Below are 27,893 nucleotides of genomic sequence, written 5' to 3'. Positions count from 1 at the left end.
TTTGGATCAACGCGCCCGTTCTCTTGTTCTTGTAATTTTTCTTTTGGTTTTTTCCCCATAGAGAATGAACAGGGCTCATGAATCGAATCGTCCTACTCGGACACGCTCCATCGCAGATGCACCAAACCTCATGTGATACTTCAGGCCAACTCCCCCGACACATACATGCAATCGGTTCTGACCCGCGCTCATATTTTTCCTTTCTTTTTGCTCATCCCTTTTTCCTCCATAGGCTTGCATTGATTTTTGGCCCCATTGAAAATGAATGGTGTCTCAGGAGAAAAACTTTCAGTCTCCATCAATTTTTTTAACCAAGTGACCAAACTTCAAGAAACTTCACTTGATGCCTCAGGCCAAGTCCCCGCACAGATCCATCCCCTCATCTGAGACCTGCACTCGTCTTTTCCTTGGTTTTCACGCATCTCTTTTTACCTCCATAGGCTTCCATTGATTTTTGGCCCCGTTCAGATGAATGGAGTTTTGCTCAGTAACACTTCACCACACATCCACCAAACTTCATACGGCACCTCAGGCCAAATCACCATCACACACATGATATCGGTTCTGACCCGCACTCGGCTTTGTCTTGCCTTTCATCCGTCCATTTTTTCTCCATTTTGCCGCTAATCAATGGAAGCTTGACTGAGTCATTCCTCCCTTCCCCCATAGGTGATGATGCATTTGGCAAGGATCTGCTCATTTGAGACTTTGACAGCAAATCAACTTCAACTCAATGGCCACTTTATTAGGAATACTTACACGCACACACGATAGCAATTAGCATATAAGCATTCACGTGTTACCATGCTAGCTGTTAGCATGTTACCCATTACAATATCATGCCTGCTGTTAGCTCGCGAGTTGTTAGCATGCTAATGGTGAACATGCTATCAGGAGAGCTGTTAACATGTTAGGATTAGCATGGTAGCATGCAGAGTTCGCATGTTTGCTGTTAGTGAGTTCGCCTGAGCATGTTAGCATGCTAACCATTAGCATGTCACCCTCAGTGTGTTAGCATGCTAAAAGTTAACATACTAGCCATTAGCATGTTAGCCTGTTAGCATGATAGCTGTCAGCATATTAGCCTTAAAGTGTTAGAATTTTAACAAATAGCATGTTAATCATTAGCATGTTAGAATGCTAGCTGTTAGCATTAACATGTTAACATGCTAGCTTTTAGCATGCTAGTATGCTGTTAGCATGCTAGTTGTTAGCATGTTTGCATGCTAGCTTTTAGCATGCTAGTATGCTGTTAGCATGCTAGTTGTTAGCATGTTGGCATGCTAGCTTTTAGCATGCTAGCTGTTCTGCTACAGCTCAGCAAGCAAACTTTGCATTTTCTCTGCGGAAATGCAGTTTAGTTTTATTTTTTTCTGCTGTAGACAGACGGCCTTGTGCAAAATTACCCTTCTGGATGAGTGTATAAAGGGACATACTTTCATATAAAAAAAAAAACGAAATTGGTCCAGGATATGCACTTTAAACTCCTCGTTGTACTTACAGAACACTCCTTGATTTGGGACTTAAGTAGTCTGATTTGTGCTTGGATATTCCTCCTCTTACAAGTGACTTTTACTTGAAACCATATCTGTCCATATCAAGAGACGTTAAGACACTGTACAGACGAAGATGTTTCTAGTCATGAAGAATGTATTAACTTTCACATGCTCAGAGCTGTTGTCACGTAACATGAGCCGCGAGTAATTCGATCGACTTCTATCACTTTTTGCTTATCAGGTTACAATAAAATACTGGAATATTAACTGTTTTAATTACTCATTTTTCCTTGTAAAAATATCCTATTACGCTGTAACCTAATGCAGTGCCTAAAGCACCCATGATCCCCTGGCTGGGAAACCCTGCCACGGCACAACACAACAACCGAATACACCAGCACAACATCGCCACAAGTCGACAGCATATATTATTCTATCCACATTCACTGGATATGAGCAATCGCGTGCTCTGATTGGCTACTCTACTACTAGGATATCAGCTCATATACCGTGAGTAGAGAAAAACAAAACGGCGGAACGTTTTGCTGAACCAACCGAGGATGAAATAAAAATTCTACTTGAAAACAAATCCCCAAAAATACGGAAAAAAAAGCAACAAAATATGGAAGAAGTATTTGATGGTAAGAACATATCTAATTATTATTATTAATCACATTTTTCCACAAATTGGTCCTGTCATTTCGCCAGTTTGTTTACATTCTTCCTCTTTAAGCATTAAAATTTGAATTTTTTTTAGATTGGTTCAAAAGCTCAAAGAAGTTTAAAAATGACATAACTGGAAGAATCAAGTAAACGTCTAAAGCTATTCTATAGCTCGGGACGACAGCAAGGCTGCGTTTTCTACAAAAAAAACCAAACAAAAAAAACCACTAAAGTCAGTTTGTGCAGCCAGCGATAGGTTAAGAAGTCCATCTAAGTGGAAATGATTTTGTCGGATGTTTTGTATAAAGTTTTTATCTCAAAATCCAGTGAATGTGGAGAGAATAAAACAGTTATTCCACTCAATCTCGTCATACATGGCTTATAGCCAACTCGGTGCTACACGCCTCGTTGGCTATCTGCTCATGTACGACTTGATTTCATGGAATAACTTATCGTTAAAACTGCCATTTCAGATTGTTAAACGGAGCAGTTGTTCAAATGGAGGCTCAGTGGCATAACTGATCTAAAACACGACTGTCCTTCAAACATCCAAGTATGTAACAGACGAGAGTGGCATTTAAACATGTTTTTTTTTTTTTTTTTGCTTTTTTAAAAACAAAAAACAGTACAGTGGTCGAAATACTTTTTTCCAGTGTTCTGCAATATTGCAGAATGTCAATTTTGTTCTGCAATTTGGAAATATTTTCTGCAAATACACACACAAGCCTCCATACTACACCCTTCTCAACCTAATAATGCCTATATTTACATCATATCTAGCTTTACAATGCATAGCATTACTGGAATTCTTTATTCTCTCACTCTATTTTTAATTTCAGTCTTCACAGATCCTTCTCTGCAGCAAAGTTATCATTCCATGATGCCTCCACAGGTCTTTCATCCCCCTCGCCCTGACACTACGGGCTACTACAACTTGAAGTATACCAACTAATTCATAAATGTACTACTAGTTATCACACCCACACATTATCCTTCCACACAACATACTAATAAAGGCATCACCGCAATAAAAAATAGAACACAACTGTTCTTCAAGAAACAAAACATTCATTTTCATGTTACACGTCATGTTACATCTTGTCAAGATTAGGTTTCTAGCTTGAACAATAGATTGTTACCCAGAATGTACTTCATTGACAGTGTTTGCAACCTGTGGTTTTAAACTGAAAGCAAGGTTTCAATTCTACACTCTGTTACACTACCGTTCAAAAGTTTGGGGTCACCCAGACAATTCTGTGTTTTCCATGAAAAGTCACACTTTTATTTACCACCATAAGTTGTAAAATGAATAGAAAATATAGTCAAGACATTTTTCTGGCCATTTTGAGCATTTAATCGACCCCACAAATGTGATGCTCCAGAAACTCAATCTGCTCAAAGGAAGGTCAGTTTTATAGCTTCTCTAAAGAGCTAAACTGTTTTCAGCTGTGCTAACATGATTGTACAAGGGTTTTCTAATCATCCATTAGCCTTCTGAGGCAATGAGCAAACACATTGTACCATTAGAACACTGGAGTGAGAGTTGCTGGAAATGGGCCTCTATACACCTATGTAGTAGCCTAGTAAACTAGACCCACCCGCCTAGCGGCCAAAAATATTTTTGCCTACGACGCTGGAGAAAGCGCAACAGGAAAGATGGCTACGGCTATTGAACAGCGCTCGTTTGACTCTGCTTTGGAATCAGTTTTAGAAGAATTAGACTTGGGGTTTTCGTTGAAACATGAGCAGGAAGAGGCTCTCCGCTCATTCCTTTTCAAGAAGGACGTTTTCGCTGTTTTGCCGACCGGCTATGGCAAAAGTCTGATCTACCAGCTCCCCCACTGCTTTCTGTCGCTCTGACTACGTCACAGTCACTGTTGCGCTGATTGGTCAGAGCGTTGGCCTATACGCACAGAGACAGTTTGAAAGACAACGGGTTGTTCCTACCCACACCCTTCGGAAATGTCTACGACCGAGACCAGACTAAATATTCACATTTAGGCTACATCCAGACAATGGCAACGAGATGTTATTTAAAAATATATCGCGTCCAAATGGGCAACGATCAGTAAAATATCAGGTCCATATGGCAACGCAACGCTTGCTGAAAACGATGCAATACACATGCCACACCTCTAGGGGCGCTGTAAGACGGTCCCTTCGGAGACACCAGAACAATAGAAGTAAGGACGCATGCGCATAAACTATTATGCGCGAGACTTCATATTAGCCACAAAGTCAGGAAAATCTGTTCGTAAAATTACATTATAATGACCAAATACAATGAAAAGTATTTTTCCAGTCTCACCTGTGAAAGGTAATCCCATGTGATCTTGTTTGGATGGCAAACCTGTTGGTACAGTTAAATGCAGCTAATCTTTTACTCCGCTTTGACCTATCCAATATGGCGGCGAGGATGACGTATGATTCTATGCGGAAGGCGGCGTCTTTAATGGTCCGGAATAAATTGAATGCTACACGTTGATGGATTAATTTGCTCTTCTACGCCCTTTTTGAGGAATGTATTGTAGGACTAAAACCAACATCTGAAGAGGTGAGATCGCTCCTTTTTTCCCCTATTTTTGCTGGCGGGATTGACTCTGCCCTAAGGGCTATTTTCTCTCTCTCTCTCACTTTGCACCATTACACAATAAATATTCACAGTGAAAATATTTTGTAAGCGCGTTTCATGAACCAAGTTATAGGATTTGTTGACAACTCGCATCGAGTTCGTTACACTTCTACCCGGCGTGAAGCACTCACAGTCATGTGGTTGTGACGTCATCGTAAACAAATCCGTTCTACTCATCCAGACGACTTCACAACGGCAACGTTGCCAGATCTTTCCACTCTGGAACCCGTTCTCAAAAAGATTGCGTTTTGGGCACCCAAAACGCCGGTGCCGTGTGGACGCCAGGCCTAAACGATAAGCAATTGTATCGGAGTCACCTGAATCCGTTGCCGTGTGGACAGGGCCTTAGTCTGGCTTGCCAGGCTGCCTATGTAGATATTGCACCAAAAACCAGACATTTAGTAGAATTTAGCTAGAATAGTCATTTAGCACATTAGCAATGTATAGAGTGTATTTCTGATTAGTTTAAAGTGATCTTCATTGAAAAGAACAGTGCTTTTCTTTCAAAAATAAGGAAATTTCAAAAAGTGACCCCAAACTTTTGAACAGTAGTGTACATCTTACGATGATGCAAAGAATTGATGCCATTAAGGAATAAAACCCAACTGGCAAATGGAAAGACGTTTGGGTTCATTGTGTTTGCCTGGCTTCTAAAGTGCAAGGTCATGAACTGAACTGAGAACTACTGCAGGGGCTTCACTGCTCTAAACTAACAACAGAGAACTGGGTACAAACTAATCATGGCAGAACTGAGAGCTACAGAACTACTGAGAGCTACAGAACTGAACCTATGAGCTTTGATTTACAGGGCTACTGTTTTACTTTGTGCTAGTCTGCACCACAGGCAAGACAGCACTAATAAAAAAAAAAAAATAGAACATGTACACGAAACATGTATTAGTGTAGCTTGGAATGAGAAAACAAAATATTCAAAAGTATCTATGAATAAAGGTAAAATACTGTTGCTGTCTTCAAAAGGGATATATCAGTATAATTTTGCATGATTCAACAATAATATATATATATATATGAGAATATATGAGTGATTCCACGCTTATGGGTACTGAAATGGTGACATGAACTTATTTTTAAAAATTCACCTAAAACCATTTCTTTTTTTACCATCAGGTCACAAAACATGTAATCTTTAATGAATGATATGTTAAAAGATAACTTTAATTTTCTGAGATGTAATAAAAACATATTTATATGCCAAAGTCAGAACGTAACAGAAGTGTTGTGGACATATATATTCTCAATTTTAACAATGTAGAATTACTTTTTGAAACATAGGAAGGTGATGTTTTAGCAAATATAATTAATAAACGTGTAGTAGAATAAACGTACACATTCTTTCAATAAGATTAACATGGTATATAGCTAGATTGTAATTAATTTGTAACAGACGCGAGATGGACAATCGTAACAGAAGTAATGTAACAGACATCATTTTGGAACTCATAGGCTTGACTTTGGCATATAAATATGTTTTTACTACATCTCAGAAAATTAAAGTTATCTTTTAACATATCATTCATTAAAGATTACATGTTTTGTGACCTGATGGTAAAAAAAGAAATGGTTTTAGGTGAATAAGTTCATGTCCCCATTTCAGTACCCATAAGTGTGGAATCACTCACATTATATATATATATATATATATATATATATATATATATATATATATATAAATAAACCTATACAATTTACCAATATACACTACCGTTCAAGTTTGGGGTCACTGTGAAATGTCCTTATTTTTGAAAGAAAAGCACTGTTCTTTTCAATGAAGATCACTTTAAACTAATCAGAAATCCACTCTATACATTGCTAATGTGGTAAATGACTATTCTAGCTGCAAATGTCTGGTTTTTGGTGCAATATCTCCATAGGTGTATAGAGGGATTTCACTGACGTCACCCGAAACCGGAAGTAAACAGACCCTGCGCCATATTGGAAGACCAACAAACTCGTGATTAGGGGGAAATAACGGCAGCGGTATGTGAACCCACGAGAATAAAGTGGAGTAGCAAACGACTTAAACAAGCAAATCTGAGCCGTTTTATTTATGATTTATTGGCCCAACAGTAGACTTGAAAGAAACCTTTGTGAGACTTGGCAAAAACCTGTGGATATAATGGATAAGTCTGTGCATGATCTGCGGACACTTTGAGGTAAGCAAACGCAAGAAATTCAGATTTAAAACATGCTAAATTGGCCCCAAGTTGATAACTGGATGAGGAGCAAGCCTCCCAGACTTCTACAATTTAATAATAATAATAATAATAATAATAATAATTTAGGATGGTTTGGGGCTTGCTCTCCCTCCTATTATATAAATAAAGCATAGTTGTTGTGTAGGCATATATCATAAATACATATGTATAATTTGGATAAATTAACCTAAATTATGGATACCTTAATAGTAACCAAAAGTATTAATTTTTCAACTGAAAATATATATTATTTAAAGATAAATATCAACAAGATTATCTTGGCCATAACTATGTGTAGGTTATTCTTAACAGCTGTAATATCACGAACCAAGCCGCTAACAACATAATTGTAAGCCTGTAGGCCTTTGTACGCTTTCAAGTCATCAGCAGTGTAGGCACTGGGTGTAAACAACAAATAGTTTACAATGTCTGGGTAGCAAACAGATGGCAGAATTGGTGTCCGGTCCTCCTTATGTTTCCATTCTCCCTTGCTGCGAGTCTTATCATATGGGTCAAACCCATCAATCACAGCCAGTTTCTCCACATACCGTGCCCTTTCTGCAGCTGGTAATGTACTCACATAACCCGAATTATCATCCATCGTGTCACTTTACTCTCGCTCGTACTTTGTTTTATATTGTGAGTGCATGTACTTGGTCTTCCAATATGGCGCCTAACAAAATCTCACGGCGAGGTGACGTCATGCGGTAGCCCTCTATAGAGGCCCATTTCCAGCAACTATCACTCCAGTGTTCTAATGGTACAATGTGTTTGCTCATTGCCTCAGAAGGCTAATGGATGATTAGAAAACCCTTGTACAATCATGTTAGCACAGCTGAAAACAGTTGAGCTCTTTAGAGAAGCTATAAAACTGACCTTCCTTTGAGCAGATTGAGTTTCTGGAGCATCACATTTGTGGGGTCGATTAAATGCTCAAAATGGCCAGAAAAATGTCTCGACTATATTTTCTATTCATTTTACAACTTATGGTGGGAAATAAAAGTGTGACTTTTCATGGAAAACACAAAATTGTCTGGGTGACCCCAAACTTTTGAACGGTAGTGTATATGCATGCAACTATAACAGCGACCGTCTTCATTTGTGTCACCCTCGCGGACGTGCGATCTGTCGCTGTTGTTGTTGGAGTCACGCTGGCTGCCAGTTTTGCCGAGATACGATAAAATCGTCCTTGTTTTCTGGGCTTTTTTGTCGGACTCTTGCCCCGAAGAAACAATCCTCTTCTTGGGAGCCATGTTTGTTGTGCCGCATTGAATTCTGGGAGATGCATGGCGGAAACTGCCGAGGTAGTCGTCGGGTCCTCCCGGCGGGTATTAAAAGTGACGAAATCTTACATCGGAAAATGGCAACTGCCCTTATTTGGTTGTCGTCGCCTTTCGTCGGTATTACGTAAATATTGCTCAACTTTGACCTGGAAAACGCCGTCAGGTTCGCGCGGCGCAGGTTTCAGTTTATTTACAGCGCCGCTGGTTTGCTAAATTGAGAACCATTGAATCCCGAACCTGATTTTTTCATTCTGCAAAATTGCAGGTTGTTTAATTTTTCTTCTGCAATCTTGAAAATCATTCTGCAAAATGCAGACGGGTATTTCGAACACTGCAGTAAATTACAGTACGTCAGTGGTTGTGCTCACTGAGCCAGAAAATCCTGCTCTGTAACACTTTCATAGCGAGACACACAGAGGACAACACTTGGGTTCAGTTTCATAGCCCTTTCAAAACAATGCCTCCAAGCACGAGAGTGATACAGTGCTGAGTGTAAATGAGTGCACCCCCTGTGAAAAGTAACATTTTAAACAATATCTCAATGAACACAAACAATTTCCAAAATGTTGACAAGACAAAGTTTAATACAACATCTGTTTAACTCATAACGAGAAAGTAAGGTTAATAATAACTTAGATTACACATTTTTCAGTTTTACTCAAATTAGGGTGGTGCAAAAATGAGTACACCCCACAACAAAAACTACTACATCTAGTACTTTGTATGGCCTCCATGATTTTTAATGACAGCACCAAGTCTTCTAGGCATGGAATGAACAAGTTGGCGACATTTTGCAACATCAATCTTTTTCCATTCTTCAACAACGACCTCTTTTAGTGACTGGATGCTGGATGGAGAGTGATGCTCAACTTGTCTCTTCAGAATTCCCCATAGGTGTTCGATTGGGTTCAGATCAGGAGACGTACTTGTCCAGTGAATCACTTTCACCCTGTTCTTCTTCAGAAATCCAACAGTGGCCTTAGATGTGTGTTTAGTCATGTTGGAAAAGTGCACGACGACCAAGGGCACGGAGTGATGGTAGCATCTTCTCTTTCAGTATAGAGCAATACGTCTGTGAATTCATGATGCCATCAATGAAATGCAGCTCCCCGACACCAGCAGCACTCATGCAGCCCCACATAAGGACACTGCCACCACCATGTTTCACTGTAGGCACCATGCAGTTTTCTTTGTATTCCTCACCTTTGCGACGCCATACAGTTTTGAAGCCATCAGTTCCAAAAACATTTATCTTGGTCTCATCACTCCAGAGTATAGAGTCCCAGTAGTCTTCGTCTTTGTCAGCATGGGCCCTGGCAAACTCTAGGTGGGTGTTTTTGTGCCTGGGCTTTAGGAGAGGCTTCTTTCGTGGACGGCATCCATGCATGCCATTCCTCTGCAGTGTACGCCGTATTGTGTCACGGGAAATAGTCACCCCAGTTTGGCTTTCTACTTCTTTAGATAACTGCAGTGAACTTGCATGCCGATTTTCTTCAACCCTTCTCATCAGAAGACGCTCCTGTCGAGGTGTTAACTTCCGTGGATGACCTGGACGTCTCTGTGAGATGGTTGCGGTTCCAGCTTTCTTAAATTTTTGTACCACTTTTGCTACAGTATTCTGACTGATAAGTAAAGCTTGGCTGATCTTCTTGTAGCCTTCACCTTTGTGGTGTAAAGAAATTATTTTCTTTGGGGAATTCTGAAGAGACAAGCTGAGCATCACTCTCCATCCAGCATCCAGTCACTAAAAGAGGTCATTGTTGAAGAATGGAAAAAGATTGATGTTGCAAAATGTCACCAACTTGTTCATTCCATGCCTAGAAGACTTGGTGCTGTCATTAAAAATCATGGAGGCCATACAAAGTACTAGATGTAGTAGTGTTTGTTGTGGGGTGTACTCATTTTTGCACCACCCTAATTTGAGTAAAACTGAAAAATGTGTAATCTAAGTTATATTATTAACCTTACTTTCCCGTTATGAGTTAAACAGATGTTATATTAAACTTTGTCTTGTCAACATTTTGGAAAATGTTTGTGTTCATTGAGATATTGTTTAAAATGTTACTTTTCAAAGGGGGTGCACTCATTTACGCTGAGCACTGTATAACAGAATTACCTGGAACTCAACTCGACATTAACGACACACACCCGCTAGTTTATACTGAATAATAATAATCATGAAGAATTTTATTAAATTAAGTTATGGACAATTTAGAATTTAGCTCAGTGATTCACAGGTTAAATTTAAAAATATAGAAACACAAGGAAGAAAGATTAAATAATACAATAAGCAAATAATTAAAATGAAGTAAATAAGAGCAGCAAAAGACCATAAAAATGTACAAATACTACTACTACTACTACTAATAATAATCTCATCTCATTATCTGTAGCCGCTTTATCCTGTTCTACAGGGTCGCAGGCAAGCTGGAGCCTATCCCAGCTGACTACGGGCGAAAGGCGGGGTACACCCTGGACAAGTCGCCAGGTCATCACAGGGCTGACACATAGACACAGACAACCATTCACACTCACATTCACACCTACGGTCAATTTAGAGACACCAGTTAACCTAACCTGCATGTCTTTGGACTGTGGGGGAAACCGGAGCACCCGGAGGAAACCCACGCGGACACGGGGAGAACATGCAAACTCCACACAGAAAGGCCCTCGCCGGCCACGCGGCTCGAACCCAGGACCTTCTTGCTGTGAGGCGACAGTGCTAACCACTACACCACCGTGCCACCTAGTAATAATAACATTACAATTTCTTTCACAACCACAAGGCCGCTTTATAGAAGGGATGGGGGAGAGAAAGGCCAAGCAGTTAGAGAGGAAGAGAAAATGTTCATGGAAAAGAAAAGTCTTCACTAGATATTTGAAAGTAGAGAAAGAAAAGCAGTCACGGAGAGACTGAGGAAGAGAATTCCAGAGTTTGGGGGCAACAGCACCAAAGGACCCATAGTTGAAAGTCTGGTGCATGGGGACAACAAGGACATTGTTGTAAGAAGACTTTAGCAAGCGTGCAAGGGTGGATGGGGTCAACAAGTCCCTAAACTAAAATGTGCAAAAAACAAACAAAAAAAAACTAAAAGAAAATAAATAAAAAAATTTTCGCGGTCTGGTTTCCATCAAATCCTGCGCTCTGATTGGCTGGCGAGCGGGTCCATATCCTACGATACGGACCCCGGTTACGGACCTCTGGCGACTCGCTCGTTCACAACAACAAACATCGTAGCAGTTTTCGCATTTCTCTGGAGAATAGCATTAATTTTACAGCATGGATAGCGATAACGACAGTGTTCACAGCGAAAGCGAGTTTTACTACCCTGAGGAAGAAGAAATCAAAGAAAACATTTCAGGAGAAAGCTAAAAACCTCTAACTGTTGCTAACGCCGAGCAAAAACATGGCTGAATCCTGAATGACTCAATTTTGTATAAATAGGGGACTACATAGGCGGCAAAATGTAGTTTTTTTCCTGCCATGGAAGTGCACTTGTATACCGAGGAGGAAGCCATTTGCATTACAGCCGTGAATGAGGATTCAAAATGGAGGCTCGGCTCGGTTTTCCCTTTTGGGCGCTTTCGTTTTCTGTTAGAATTTGGTAAAGAAAAAAATAAATTATTTACCAGCTTAAGGTCGGTCTGTATGGTGAAACACCGTGACCTTGGCCTTGAATACTTCAAGACCTCGGTCACGGTATTTCACGATACGGACCTCCCAGCTGGTAAATAACATATATAGATTAAAATAAAATAAAAAAAATCTTAATAGTACTGTGAAAGTAATATTCCAGTAAAATTAAAACTCTCTGCAGCAGTCAGAAAAGCTCAATATTTAGCATTAAATTCCCAAAATCTACGCGCTACATATGCTATACCTCAACAAATCACTGACATACTGTAATTTACAGTCCTGAACCCTCTGATGACACGAGACTGCGTCCCCAGGGCTGCCAGCAACCACACTGTGAAGTTTGCAGACGACACAACAGTGGTGGGCCTCATCATGGACGATAACGGCCTGGCCTACAGAGAGGAGGTGGAGCAGCTGGTGGGCTGGTGCAGGGAAAACAACCTGATCCTGAACGTGGACAAAACCAAAGAGATCATCGTTAACTTCAGGAAGAACCAGCCCAGTCACGCTCCACTTCTCATCAACAACACGGCTGTGGAGATGGTCAATAGCACCAAGTTCCTGGGGGTGCACATCTCATGCCTCTTTTCCACCAAATCAGTTCCAGGGCTGGTTCGGGGCCAGTGCTGGTGCTGGTTCACAACTCGTTCAACTTGCGAGCCAGCTGAGAACCAGTTTGCTTTTCCATAGCTTGTGGTGTTAAGGGGAGACACGTCATTACGTCGCTGTATACGTCAGTTACGTCGCTACGTTTGCATAAACCTTGGTGCGAATATCGAAGCAAAAACAACACAGAAGAAGCAGCAGCAACAACAACAATAATAATGGATGACTTCACGTTTGTACAGCTGCTGCTTCTCGTCGCTTAAAAATGGCGATCTTTCGCGGTCTTGTTATTGTTGTTGGTCTTAACAACTCCGTCCCCCCCGCTGACGTAAGCGGTTCTTTCCTCTGGCCCAGCAGAGAGTTGGTGCTAGCCTGGAACCGGTTTTTCTGGCCCCAGAGCCAGTTCTTTGTCAGTGGAAACAGAAAACCCGGTTCCAAACTAAGCACTGGCCCCGAACCAGCCCTGGAACTGCTTTGGTGGAAAAGGGGCATCAGACAACTTCACCTGGTCTGTGAACACCGCGCCAAGAAGGCACAGCAGCGTCTGCACTTCCTGCGTAGGATGAGAAGAGCCCACCTGCCCCCGCCCATCCTCACTACATTCTACAGAAGCACCATAGAGAGCGTTCTAACCAGCTGCATCTCTATGCGGTCTGGAGGCTGCAGTGCCTCTGACTGGAAGACTGTGAGGACAGCAGAGAAAATCATTGGGACTCCATTCAGGACATCGCATCTCAGCGCTGCATGTCCCGAGCCAGAAACATCATCACTGGCCCCTCACTATAGTCTGTTCTCCCCTCTGGCCTCTGGAAAGAGGTTCCGCAGCATTCGGTGCAGGACCACCAGGTTCTGTAACAGCTTTTCCCCCAGGTCACCAGACTCCTGAACACAGACTCGTTCTGTGTACACTTGTTGCATACTGAATGACAGCAAAGGTCATCCGAGTCTTCTCCATTCAAACTTCTAACACAGTGTATAATAATGCCTTCGAGATCTTATGCAACACGTTTAACGTACAAACTTGGTTAATCCTTGTGTTATAGACACAATGTAGGGCGCACTAACTTTTACTTCATATTCAGTAGATATCCGTTCAATATCTCATGAATATTACAGGATGTACAGGACATTATTTACAATGTCTTCTATGTTGTACACGGTGTACTACACAGCCTAGGACGCTATCGTGTTAAGCCAGTATCTCACTGGGCTGTGACAGCCTGCGACTAGTTGGAGACGCAACAACTGCGATAAAATATGCGAATTAGCGACAATTTTCACTTGGAATCACACAACTGATATTCGCATATTTTACCGCAATTGTTGTGCCTCCAACTAGTCGCAGCCTGGCTTTCCCTCAGCAGGCAGGGAAGTAGAGAAACCCTCACGGAAACTGACTCGAGAAGGGCTCGTGACGGGTTTGCGACACCAGTGACGCATTTGCGAGTATTTTAAGAGAAATTTTGTCGCACGAATTTTTTGAACATGTTCAAAATTTCAGCGATGAAGGAGCGAGACTTTGCGACTCATGCGAGGAAATTGAGAAGCCTCGTGAATGTTTCAAGGCACTTTTGAAACTCTCTCGCGAATGACGTTCACAATTTGTCGCAGCCCAGTGAGATACTGGCTTTACAGAGCGAGACGCCCGGGATTGATCTTTATACTCCACATACAGTATGCACTTAACACGCTCCACGTGCGAGTTGGAATTCAAATTCTTACAGTTAAACGACTGCACATGGGAGTAAAATAATCGCTTCTATGTTTGTATACAACGCCCACATAATTGAGGCTGTATTTAAGTGTGTGTATGAAAGATCAGAGGGTGTATAATACAAAAATAGTGGCATGTGGTGAAAGTTCTGTGCTTGTGAGGACAAGGTCATGAGTTCAAAACTCAGCAGAGTCAAACAGCAAAACCCCTAAACCTCACACAGCGTAGCGTTAGGAACCAAGGCGTACTCTTCATTATCCAATCTAGGACTGGGCCGATATGTCAGAAATATCACGCATCATATATTATTCATAATAACTGTAATATCATAATATTCATAGTATCACGATAGAGGTTTGCTAACCAACTGCCAGCAAAACAATGGCATTATATTCTAAAATAAATACTCTGAAAACCTGTGTCACTAATAATAAATTGCCATTATATATAATAAAAAAAAAAACTCTACATTTGAAAATTTTAAAGCTTGAGCACAAAATTAACATCAAATCAGCGGCTTTAAAATATGAGAGAGGAAACTAGATAGAACTCGACGCCAACGGTGTCGATGGGGATGCCTCCGCCTGGTAGACTACACGCCTTATTAAGTTGTGATTTGGGGATGGACCTGTGACCTTTTAACCTCAAAACTAGGGGTCAACCGATAATCGGCCTGGCCGATATATCGGGCCGATATTCTGCATTTTTAGGGTTATCGGTATCGGCCATAATTTCCACCAATATGCCGATAACATGCCTTTTTGCAGCCATTTCGTTCCTAACGCGACTGTCACTGCACATCCTTTCCTGCACTCACCTCTCTGAGTTCAAGAACACGGTCCCGCCCACCACAACATCTGATTTGTTTGGCACGAGATATAGCCAATCAACACGCGCAGCTAAACACTCTGAACTGTTTCAAGGCTCCCGTACGGTCGGGCACTTGGGCAGAAGCAGATCCCATTTCAAGGTAAGGACACGCTGCTTTTGCCGCAATAAGTCACAAACACACAAGTTGCAAAAGCACAACATCATTATACGTTTACATTCTTCATCTACTACTCGTTAAAATTGTCCATTTGCATCTGTGTAACCAGGCAAACTTAGCTTACGGAAGGAAGCACTTGAATTAGCCTACAACCAACTAGCCTCGCTGAAACTACATGTAATGTTGTAAGCAGTCCCCAGCGTAACGTAGGCTGCAGTCATTTTTAAATCCCCGTCTGGAAACGTTGTGAATGTGTCAGTAGTTCTACTCGAACAGTAGAATGGCAGCCATACAGAGAGGCGGTCAAGGGAAGATGAAATAAAACGTAGTGTTTGTGTTCTGTAGGCTAGCGCAAGCCTACTGGCTATTTGTTATGGTGATGAGTAAACTTCATGACGTGACTCGTGCTCAAAAAGCGCATTGCACTTGTATATGTTAGGGAACTTTATAAAGCGCTATTTGAACATTTAAACAAGCCAGGTGTGACTAGTATTTATAACTCTTGCGCAAGTGATTCTCCTCGCTAGCACTTCTGATTCGGAAAGCGATATACTCTTAAAGGAGCCGCCGCTCCTAATAGCGGTGATAGCCTACTTTATGTTTGATTTTACTTTTTAAAAAATGCTGCAGGCAGCTCCCTACACTTGATTTGTTATTTAAGAACTACTTGAAGTTGGTAAGTCTTACTTAGTTCTTAGTGTAAAAGAATCCAGAGTGTATTTTCATTTATTTTCCACTGAAAATGGTGAGCTGTAGGGAGTGATTTATTTTTTTATTGGTGAATATTTATTTTATTATTATTTTATTTCTCATTTTATTCTAACTAATGTTTGACTTTATTGTACAAATGCTGCTGGCATCTCCCTGCACAAAATTTCATGTTCAATTTTACAATTAAACATACATTTTATGGATATGAAGGTCTGTGTCAGTGTGTGCTATGTTTAATTTCATGTGAATGATAATGTTTATATTTATCGGTTGCACATATCGGTTATCGGCATCCCAATTCCATAATAATCGGTATTGGCCCTGAAAAAAACATATCGGTCGATCCCTACTCAAAACCTAATCAGTTCATGTTTGTCCCAAAGCGCACAAATGGTGAAAGTTTGGTGAAATTCCTTTCATTTGCCTTGGAGATATTGCGTTCACAAGGTTTTCAGACAGACATTTGACCTCACAGTGACCTTGACCTTAGACCTTTTAACCTCAAAATCTAATGAGTTCATGTTTGTCCCCAAATGCACAAATGGTGAAAGTTTGGTGAAATTCCTTTCATTAGCCTTTGAGATATCGTGTTCACAAGGTTTCAGGACGGAAGCACGCACGCACGGACAACCCGAAAACATAATGCCTCCTGCACTTTAAGGTGGCGGAGGCATAAAAAAAAAAAAAAAAAAAAAAAAAAAAAAAAAGACATCACGAGAAATAATTTAGTCCTAATCCAACCCCACTCAGCTAATTTAGGGGTGTTCACACGGCACATATTTGCATCGATGCTGCATCGATGTATTTTGTTGCAATATATCTTACACCGGTGTAAATTTTGTGGAGCGTTCACACGTCACAACCCTGCTTACTAGAGAGAAGCGTGTTAGCACCGGTGCAGCCCCACTTGCGTTCATACGGCAGTTTTTGCGACCGTGCTATACGATAGTAATAATGCGGAAATGAAATATGCGCATGCGTGAAAATGTACTTCCTTTTCCCGGTTGTCATGGCATCACCAAGCGCCGGGAAAACAACGTGGATGAAGACACCAGTGTTGCCAGATACTGCTGATGTTTTCCAGCCCAAAATATGTTCAAATCCGCCAAAATCCACCCAATCTGGCAACACTGGAAGACATGCAGTTCTGTTGTTGTTGATATTCGCCATTTTGGAAGCGCAAAATACCAGGATGCAAATTATGCAATGCCCGTATGTAATCAACTCTCCTCACGTGTAGCGAGTCTACCCCGTAGCGTTCAGACGTCCCATTTTATATCGGTGCTGCCCCGCAAACTAGCATTTACTCCGGAGTAAATTTCTTAAACCACCTCCCGAGCAGGGTTAGATTTGCACCGGTTTAAGCAGCTTTCAGGGGCTACACCGCTATAACTTTGTACCGTGTGAACGCTCTACCGGGGCAGCCCCAGCGCTACACCGGAGTAAAAGTTGCCATGTGAACACCCCTTTAGAGTCAGATCAGAGGCGCATACTGACTCACAGAAGTTGATCCTGACTCGGTTTTGAACTCAGGCTGGAGTTCGAAACAGCGGAAAAAAGTATCTCCCAGATACTTCTGTATCCATAGCAACCTCCATCCAAAGACGCCCAGTGACTGATCTACAGTATAAGGAGTGCTCTGTTTAAGGGCATGAGCTTCAGCGCTGCATGCGTTCGGTTTCAGAATCGGAGAGTTCGGCTGAGGCTTGTCATCTCTAGGAGCGCAATTTTGACAAACAGTTTTTTTTTTTTTTCGCACTTATTCATTTGTTTTCCCTGTTCACAGCTGGAAATGTAGGGCCTGGGCATAGCTGTTAACTGAAGCTTGGTTTTTCGCTGTGTAGAGCAGAACAGCGATCAGTTTTTGCTTTTACGACGATACAGAAGAGACGAGAAAAGTTGAGTACTTGATCAAACAGGATTCATCAAACCGACGTAGGGTTGAAATGCAGGGTGTCTCCCAGAACCCGGTACAGGACGGTACATTACAATAACGTTATGTTTTCTAAATATTCAGGGGTTTCATACTTAACATCTTGTACTCACACGTATCACTGTCATGCATTCTTTGATTATCCAGTATTATTATATCCTGTCACACTGTATTAACGTTATATTCACGATATTTTCAATCGAAATTGATCTAAAGGCCCGGAACTCCAATTACGGAATATATCTCGGCGTGACGTCACAAAGAAATCCTGTGTGGCGGAAAGACTTTACTGTAGTTGTAAGTTACCAGAAGATTCAGATTTGTATTTTATGTCCAATGAATATAAAATGTGGTTTCACACTGATTGTGAAAACGTGGGTCATAAAACAGAAGCACAGATCAAAAAAGATAAGAGCTTGAAATGGATACAATGTCAGCTGAAGAAACGAAAAGGTAGAGGTAGAGGCAAGAAATTGTAAAATAGATGAATAAACAGTAGTTAAGTTATATGTTTTGACAACAAAACAATATATTTAGTTTTTCTTCTAACTTTATCATGCGTGACGGGACAGGTTCATCTATAAAGGTGGGATGACTAATGTAAGCACCGATTAATAAAACGGTCGACGTGACGGATGTCTCTGTGAAACTGGAACAAAAAAGATTATATACAGTGGCATGCAAAAGTTTGGGCACCCTTACTGAAAATGCCTGTCACTGTGAATAGTTAAGTGAGCAGAAGATGAACTGATCACCAAAAGGCATAAACGTAAAGACGAGACATTTCTTTTCAGCGTTTTATGCAGAATGTGTGTATTATTTTTGTTTTGTACAACTGGAGAGTGAAAAAAGAAAAGGAACACCATGCGAAGGTTTGGGCACCCCAATACATTTGAGTTCTCAGGTAACTTTTACCACAGTTCCAGACCTTAATTAGCTTATTGAGCTGTGGCTTGTTCAAATTCTTCGTTAGGAAAGGTCAGATGATGCAGATTTCAAAGCTGTATAAATTCTCTGACTCCTCAAACTTGTCCCTAAAATCAACAGCCATGGGCTCCTCTAAGCAACTCCCTCGCATTCTGAATAATAAAATAATTGACGCTCACAAAGCAGGAGAAGGCTACAAGAACGTAGCAAAGTGTTTTCAGGTAGCTGTTTCCTCAGATCGTAATGTTATTAAGAAATGGCAGTTAACAGAAACAGTGGAGATCAAGGTGAGGTCTGGAAGATGAAGAAAACTTTCTGAAAGAACTGCTCGTTGGATTGCTAGAAAGGCAAATAAAACCCCGTTTGACTGCAAAAGACCTTCAGAAAGATTTAGCAGACCCTGGAGTGGTGGTGCACTGTTCTACTGTGCAGCGACACCTGAACAATTATGACCTTCATGGGAGAGTCATCAGAAGGAAACCTTTCCTGCATCCTAGACACAAAATTCAGTGTCTGAAGTTTGCAAATGAACATCTAAATAAGCCTGATGCACTTTGGAAACAAGTCCTGTGGACTGATGAAATCAAAATAGAACTTTTTGGCCACAATGTGCAAAGGTATGTTTGGAGAAAAAAGGGTGCCGAATTCCAGGAAAAGAACACCTCTCCGACTCTGAAGCATGGGTGTGGATCGATCATGCTTTGGGGTTGTGTTGCAGCCAGTGGCACAGGGCACATTTCATTGGTCGAGGGAAGCATGGATTCGAATAAATACCAGCAAACTCTGGAAGCAAACATCACACCGTCTGTAAAAAAGCTGAAGTTAAAAAGAGGACGGGTTCTACAATAAGACGATGATCCAAAACACACCTCAAAATCTACAATGGAATACCTCAAGAGGCCCAAGCTGAAGGTTTTGCCCTGGCCCTCACAGTCCCTGACCTAAATATCATTGAAAATCTGTGGATAGATCTCAAAAGAGCAGTGCACGCAAGACAGCCCAAGAAACTTGTAGAACTGGAAGCCTTTTGCAAGGACCAATGTGTGAAAATCCCCCAGGCAAGAACTGAAAGATTATTAGCCGGCTACAAAAAGTGTTTACAAACTGTGATACTTGCCAAAGGGGGGGTTACTGGGTACTGACAAAGTCTGGGCGCCTTTTGCTTCAGGTCCTTTTCATTTTTTGGTATTTTACGCCTGTAAATGATGGAAATAAAATGTAATCTTGCGGAAAACATTAAAGAAATGTCTCGTCTTTACCTTTATGCCTTTTGGTGATCAGTTCATCTCCCGCTCACTTAACTATTCACAGTAACAGACATTTCCAGCAAGGGTGCCCAAACTTTTGCATGCCACTGTATATTATGGAAATAAATGTCACAAAAATGGTATTGCCGGACGGAACACTTGTTATACATGGGATGGAACAGCATATAGACTTAGACAACCTTTACTGTCATTCAGTATGCAACAAGTGTACACCGAACGAAATTTCATTGCAATTTGGCTCAGAACGGAATTAAATATGAAGTGTATTAAATTAAATTATATTATGCAGCAGCAAAAATATTATAAAATGCAATAGTACAAAGTGACCTGTGGAATTAGGAAATGTTCAAGTTATAAGTACAAGTTTAGAGTTTGGATTTGGAGTTCAGCAGTCTGGTGACCTAGAAACATAGAAGTGAATATTTTACTCCCATGTGCAGTCGTTTAACTGTAAGAATTTGAATTCCAACTCGCACATGGAGCGTGTTAAGTGCATATTGTATGTGGAGTATAAAGATCAATCCCAGGCGTCTCGCTCTGTAACACGATAGCGTCCTAGGCTGTGTAGTACACCGTGTACAGCATAGAAGACATTGTAAATAATGTTCTATACACCCTTTTTCAGCGTCACGTGATCAAACAGTTGCACACGCAGCCTGGCAACAGAAGCAGTAAGCTTCCCAATTGATTCTGGGACAGACTAACCTACTTATCAGTCATTTAAACGTGGATATATACTAGGGCTGTAACGATACACCCAACTTACGATTCGATTCGTATCGCGATTTTTGACCCACGAATCGATACGCCCACGATTTTTTAAAAATGTTTTTTTAAAGTAGTAAATTTGACTTAACATTTACTTACTTACATTAACTATTTAATAACAAATAATTCAGACCACTGCAGAGAATGAGTAATATGTATGCAAAAATGAACAAATGTATATCCAAAGATTGTTTTATTTCTCAAAATAATACTGTTGAGCCGGAAGCTCTGTTTTTTTCGGTTCTGAAAAAGTCATTTTTCCAAATCGCGTAAATCCGTTAAGATTTTTTTTTTTTTGGGGGGGGGGGGGGGGGGGGGGGTGGCTCTCTCACTGTCTCACTCTCATAGGGCCAATGATTTTCTGTGATCGCAGAAAACAGATGGAAATTACGGAATTTTTATGGTGAAACATTGCTCGCGTGTCAAAATGTAACTGCCGCAGAAGGCTTCCGCCCAAGCAGACATGCCTTCAGTGCTGCCAGATATTGCTAACGTTTTCCACCCCAAAATATGTTCAAAACCAGCCCAATCTGGCAACACTGCATGCCTTTCCGCTCAAGTGATTGTGATTGGCTTGTGGCACACCTAGCCAGCCAATGAGCTGCTTGTTTACAGATTCGCTCCCCGCGTCGCAACCAGAATGGCGACCGCTTTAAAGAAATGAATGCTCTGCCAGTGGCGAGTGTGGACGTTGCGTGACTCGCCGAAGATTGTCGCAGGTCGGCGAAAAAACGACTTACTAATAGATATAAAAAAATAAAAGTAATTTAAGTAAGTTTAAAATGTAATTTAAATAAAAAGTAAAGTATTCATAAAGTGAAGTTTGGAAGCGCCTCTGTTTTTGGGCTGAGGAGAAGTTTGAAAGGGTGTACCGCGATTCTGCGTTCTTGTATCGCGATACGGATCGTGGCTCTGCGTATCGCGATTTCGATACGCATATCGTTACAGCCCTAATATATACTGTTCTCAGCATCAACATGTCTGGTTGTTGCGTATACGGTTGTACGAATCGCTATTCCACTGGCGGACGAAAGTTTTATAGGATTCCTAAAGGATCACACCCATTTCAGAGCAACAGACGGCGGCTACTGATTTTACTGGAAGCCTTGTTTACATTAGTGACCACCTGCATGGTGTAGAATTATAATCAAAAGCAGCTTAAGTTGTTGGATAAAATGACGTTAGCTTTGGCTAGTAGCACTAGCTGCTAGCTTGCTATGCAGCTAAAGTTTTATTAGATTTGCCCATTAGCTTGCTAGGTGTTTGTGTTTTACAGGCGAGATGTCACTGGACTCCAGTAGTCCTGATTTTGTGCCATATGTGCTTACATACACAAAACAAAGCCAGAACCCAGGTGGAAAGATGGACAGGTAGGATTAGAGTTGCTCTTCTCAGTCGTTTTTTTGTTTTCCTCTGTTGCATAAGCCAAACCTGTCAACTGGTAACGTAACGTTAGATCTAGCTTTGCTACTCCACCTTGTTAAGTCGGTGCTACATTGTTTTGGTGTCTACATCTGCTGTTTTGCATTTTTTCATTATGTCCTCATTCCAGTTCACACATTTAATCGGCTGCAGCCACAGCCGCCATCTGTTGCTCTGAAATGGGTGTGATCCTTTAGGAATCCTATAAAACTTTCGTCCGCCGGTGGAATAGTGATTCGTACAACCGTGTACGCAACAACCAGACATGTTGATGCTGAGAACAGTATATATATCCACGTTTAAATGATTGATAAGTAGGCTAGTCTGTCCCAGAATCAATTGGGAAGCTTACTGCTTCCGTTGCCAGGGTGCGTGCGCAACTGTTTGATCACGTGATGCTGAAAAAGGGTCTATTAAACATGCATATATATCCGTCCACTGAACATTTGGCCACTTTCTAACATTGTCAACCCACTCATTGATAGAACACGGATCCGGGAGTCTAACACCATTTGCCAAAGTTAACTTATTAAGGTAACTTTCACGGTCTTTTGTTGATAATCCCCTTGCATAGCTTGACAGGCTGTTTAACTCCGCCATACTTCCGTTGCCAAGCTGCGCGTGCAACCGTCTTTGTTTACAAACAGAAAAAGAGTCTATACATCCTCTAATATTCGTGAGATATTGAACGGAGATCTGCTGAATATAAAGTAAAAGTTAGTGCGCCCTACATCGTGTCTATAACACAAGGATTAACTAAGTTTGTGCGTTAAATGTATTGCATAAGGTCTCGAAGGCATTATTATACACTGTGTTAGAAGTTTGAGTGTGGAAAACTTAAGCCAGTATCTCACTGGGCTGCGACAGCCGGCGACTAGTTGGAGACACAACAACTGCGAAAAAAATATGCGAATTAGCGACAATTTTCACTTGGAATCACACTGAATTGATATTCGCATATTTTACCGCAATTGTGTCTCCAACTAGTCGCAGGCTGTCCCAGCCCGGCTTTCCCTCGGCAGGCAGGGAAGTAGAGGAAGCCTCACGGAAACTGACTTGAGAACGGTTCGCGACGGCTTTGCGACACATTTGCGGCTATTTTGAGAGAAAGTGTGTCACACGAATTTTTTGAACATGTTCAAAATTTCAGCGACGAAGGAGCGACACTTTGCGACTCGTGCGAGGAAATTGAGAAGCCTCGCGAATGTTTCAAGACACTTTTGAAACTCTCTCGCGAATGACGTTCACAATTTGTCACAGCCCAGTGAGATACTACCCTTAGATAACCTTGTCATTCAGTATGCAACAAGTGTACACTGAACGAAATTTCATTGCAATTAGGCTCAGAACGGAATTAAATAGGAAGTGTATTAAATTAAATTATATAATGCAGCAGCAAAAATATTATAAAATGCAATAGTATAAAGTGACCTGTGGAATTAGGAATTGTTCAAGTATAAATAGAAGTTTAGATTTGGAGTTCAGGAGTCTGGTGATCTGGAGGGAAAAAGCTGTTACAGAACCTGGTGGTCCTGCACCGAATGCTGCGGAACCTCTTTCCAGGTTCCATATAAAAACCCAGAAGGCAAATATAAGAAAATACGTGACACGACATTAAAACACATGATGGGTATTGGAGATGCGGAGACTTACCTTTTGGAAGATGAGCTTGAGCTCGTTGGGGTCGGCCCTTTTGGTTGACTGCACCTGAAAAAGAGCAAAGAGTGCAGCTCTAAGTGAGGCTGTTCCAACGGTCCAAACATTACGCAGTTCAGAGTTAAACCTTTTACTTTCAGACTGTCACTGGGACACAGCCACTGACTGAACACCTGACTGCTTAAAGTGCATATCCTGGACCAATTCAGGGTCTTTTTTTTTTATATATCAAAGTATCTCCCTTTACACACTCATCCAGAAGGGTAATTTTACACAAAGCTGTCTGTCTACAGCAGAAAAAAAATCATCTTTTGGCTGCTCCCGATTAGGGGTCACCACAGCGGATCTTTCGTCTCCATTGCTCCCTGTCTTCAGCATCCTTCTCTACCACTTTCATGTCCTCTCTCACCACATCCACGTATCTCCTCTTTGGCCTTCCTCGTTTTCGTGTGCCTGGCAGCTCCATCCTCAACATTCTCCTTCCAACATGCTCTGCATCTCTTCTCAGGATGTGCCCAGACCATCTCAGTCTCATCTCTCTTAGCTTCATTCCCAAGCTCTCCGCATGTGCTGTCCCTCTGTGCTCGTTCCTTATCCTGTCCGACCTCAAACCTTAACATCCTCAACTCCGCCTCCTGTCTCTTCGTTAAGGGTCCGGTCTCCGATCCATACATCACAGCTGGTCTTACTACTACAGCAGGAAAAAATAAAATAACAAAACGCGTCTGGAAAAACCCCAAGGGATGTCACCAGCAGGCTGCGAGAGCTTTGCACGGTTTCAGTGCATAGCCTGTGTAGACCAAGCGCTCCCATTTCTCTCTCATTGTCCGGTCTTTTGGGAAACGATGAGTACTAATCCCATCAAGATTGGTGTTGCTACACCCTCCTACAATACATCTGTTAACGATTTTAATAATTACGCGATAACGTTGAAAAAATTTGCAGAAAACCACCAGGTCGTTTTCTCGTAAACAAACCAGCGCTGGCGTAGGATTCAGAAGAAGGCGTCCCGCACGCGACGTCACGAAAATCAATGTTTGCCGGGAAATCAAAATGCCAAGTTTTTTCAGAGGCGGACCAATTCGCCTCAAATGGCTCGATTTCAACTGAATTTTTCTAGTATTGCGCAAGGTAAAAAAAATTGCACAAGATGTGACCGATATTCAAGATTTTTGTTTGTCATATACACAATAACAGACAGGGGCAGCACGGTGGTGTAGTGGTTAGCGCTGTCGCCTCACAGCAAGAAGGTCTGGGTTCAAGCCCCGTGGCCGGCGAGGGCCTTTCTGTGCGGAGTTTGCATGTTCTCCCCGTGTCCGCGTGGGTTTCCTCCGGGTGCTCCGGTTTCCCCCACAGTCCAAAGACATGCAGGTTAGGTTAACTGGTGGCTCTAAATTGACCGTAGGTGCGAATGGTTGTCTGTGTCTATGTGTCAGCCCTGTGATGACCTGGCGACTTGTCCAGAGTGTACCCCGCCTTTCGCCCGTAGTCAGCTGGGATAGGCTCCAGCTTGCCTGTGACCCTGTAGAACAGGATAAAGCGGCTAGAGATAATGAGATGAGACAATAACAGACACAGCGGTTTATTATTGGGTAATGAAATTCTTATTTTGCAACTGCCCGACCAAACTACGCTTACCAATATAAAAAAATATATATAAAATATTAAATATAAAATATAAAGTGCATATGGAATGCAAAATATAAAAGGTAGAGTGAAAAAAGAAGATAACATTTAAAAAAAAAAAAGGAGAGGCAAACAATGTGCAAACATAGATATACTGTGAAATGTCCACGTATATCTACATCTATGTTTGCACATTGTTTGTTTGTTTGCCTCTCCTTTTTTTAAAAGACATTGCACAGTATATCTACCTCTATATTTGCACACTCTTTTGTTTGCCTCTCCTTTTTATATGACCAAAGTTTAATATAAAATAGGAGAATGACATTGATCTTGCCCCTGAATTGACCCGTGATATGCACTTTAAAGTGCCATTCCACCATTGGATGTATTCTTTGGAATAAAATACAATACATTTTATGACAACATGACTAGACAGAGAAATCTTTTAGCTTCAAAATGATATATCAAACATACTTTTTTGACAACAAGTATATTAATTTTGCGACCAAAGTCACCTACCCTTTTAATTTCCGCGCGGTAGTGAAACGTGATGTCATCGGCAGGTTCCCCTTCTTGTGTACCACGTGTCGGTCTATTTTTAGACCAGGAAACCCCCAAAGTGAGAGAGTCATTTCTCCTCGTATATGGGGGCCAAAAAAATTGCGAAAAATTTTGAGTTAATACCTTTCAGTTAGCTAGATTTATTGGTATTAGCTAGATTTATTGGTATTATTTTTATCGCGTTCTATCCACCATTGCTGATAATATGTGCCACGTCACGTGGTACACAAGAAGGGGAACCTGCCAATGACATCACGCGCGGAAATTAAAAGGGTAGGTGACTTTGGTCGCAAAATTAATATACTTGTCGTTGTCAAAAAATTATGTTTGATATATCATTTTGAAGCTAAAAGATTTCTCTGTCTAGTCATGTTGTCATAAAATATATTGTATTTTATGCCAAAGAATACATCCAGTGGTGGAATGGCACTTTAACCTCATGCACTCAACCTTCAAGTGAGGGTAGGATTCCTACCCTTACAGCAACACACCAAGGGCACTTCACTTCCTGCACCTGAATGAACTTCAGGAAAGCACCTTGAACTGGATAGTGAAGCTCTGTTAGGATGCATCTGTAACTTGATTAACATTTAAAAACACCACAAAGAAAACTAAACTAAACTAAACACCCCCCACATGTACAGACATACATACAGTACTATACATCATTCTACATCAACAGCACTGCTGGTGGAAGTGCCAATATTTATATTCACTAAAACCAAGCCACGACACTTTAAACAAGCGGTTTGCTAGGACATTAAAAAGTAATATGGTCTAAATTTATTGTACAAAATAAAAACCCTTAATGTATGGAAGGTAGCAGGAGTAAAATGATACCGGTATCTTGCTGTCAGTATTTTCCCCGTTACTCAGCTAACAGAATAGCAAAGCAAAACTGAAAACATGCTAACTAGCTAGCCGAAGCTAAACCAAACACCAGCAGAGGAGCATTCACACCCTCAATCTCTACCTCAACAGCTGCTCCTCTCTAAAACTGAAAAACAACTTGCAAACCAGCACGAAAAGCGCGTTTTTTCCTTGATAAACCGAGTGTGTAAAGCCAGAGTCACCTTGGCCGCCATGCTCCTTCTGACGTCACTCGGGCAAAACTGGCAAGTTGACGCATGCGCAGTGCTCTCAGCATCCAGCACTGTGAAAAATCAGGAACCAATCAAACGCCTCGATTCTCCCTACCTAGGTGCACTATCCAGGGTATTGCCTTGATAATGTTTAAAGGGTACTAAATGTCCAACATTTAGGTCATACCTAAAATGCTATGCTGTAGTACAGATCAAGGTCAAGGTTTTTGTATTTAGAAGAACAACCCCGGGGTGGCACGGTGGTGTAGTGGTTAGCGCTGTCGCCTCACAGCAAGAAGGTCCGGGTTCGAGCCCCGTGGCCGGCATGCAGGTTAGGTTAACTGGTGACTCTAAATTGAATGTGAATGGTTGTCTGTGCCTATGTGTCAGCCCTGTGATGACCTGGCGACTTGTCCAGGGTGTACCCTGCCTTTCGCCCGTAGTCAGCTGGGATAGGCTCCAGCTTGCCTGCGACCCTGTAGAAGGATAAAGCGGCTAGAGATAATGAGATGAGATGTTTAAAGGGTACTAAATGTCCAACATTTAGGTCATACCTAAAATGCTATGCTGTAGTACAGGTCAAGGTTTTTGTATTTAGAAGAACAACCCTGGGGTGGCACGGTGGTGTAGTGGTTAGCACTGTCGCCTCGCAGCAAGAAGGTCCGGGTTCGAGCCCCGTGGCCGGCATGCAGGTTAGGTTAACT

General features: G+C 41.5%; 1 protein-coding gene across 1 annotated transcript in view; it reads right to left on the bottom strand.

Moving 5' to 3' along the window:
- The window catches only part of slc25a12 (solute carrier family 25 member 12), a 100,370-nt gene extending 73,155 nt beyond the window's left edge, over positions 1 to 27,215 (bottom strand). Inside the window, exons 1-2 of the mRNA XM_060920091.1 lie at positions 27,181 to 27,215; positions 23,918 to 23,971 (exon numbers count right to left, since the gene is read on the bottom strand). Of these exons, the coding sequence (XP_060776074.1) occupies positions 23,918 to 23,971; positions 27,181 to 27,192 (66 nt within the window). The 5' untranslated portion in view covers positions 27,193 to 27,215. The remainder of the gene's footprint in view (positions 1 to 23,917; positions 23,972 to 27,180) is intronic.
- Positions 27,216 to 27,893: the final 678 nt, after the last annotated feature.

Source organism: Neoarius graeffei, chromosome 4 (assembly GCF_027579695.1).
Source record: "Neoarius graeffei isolate fNeoGra1 chromosome 4, fNeoGra1.pri, whole genome shotgun sequence".
NCBI lineage: Eukaryota > Metazoa > Chordata > Actinopteri > Siluriformes > Ariidae > Neoarius > Neoarius graeffei.
Note: the sequence above shows the minus strand (reverse complement) of the source record. Positions and strands in the feature narration are given on the sequence as shown.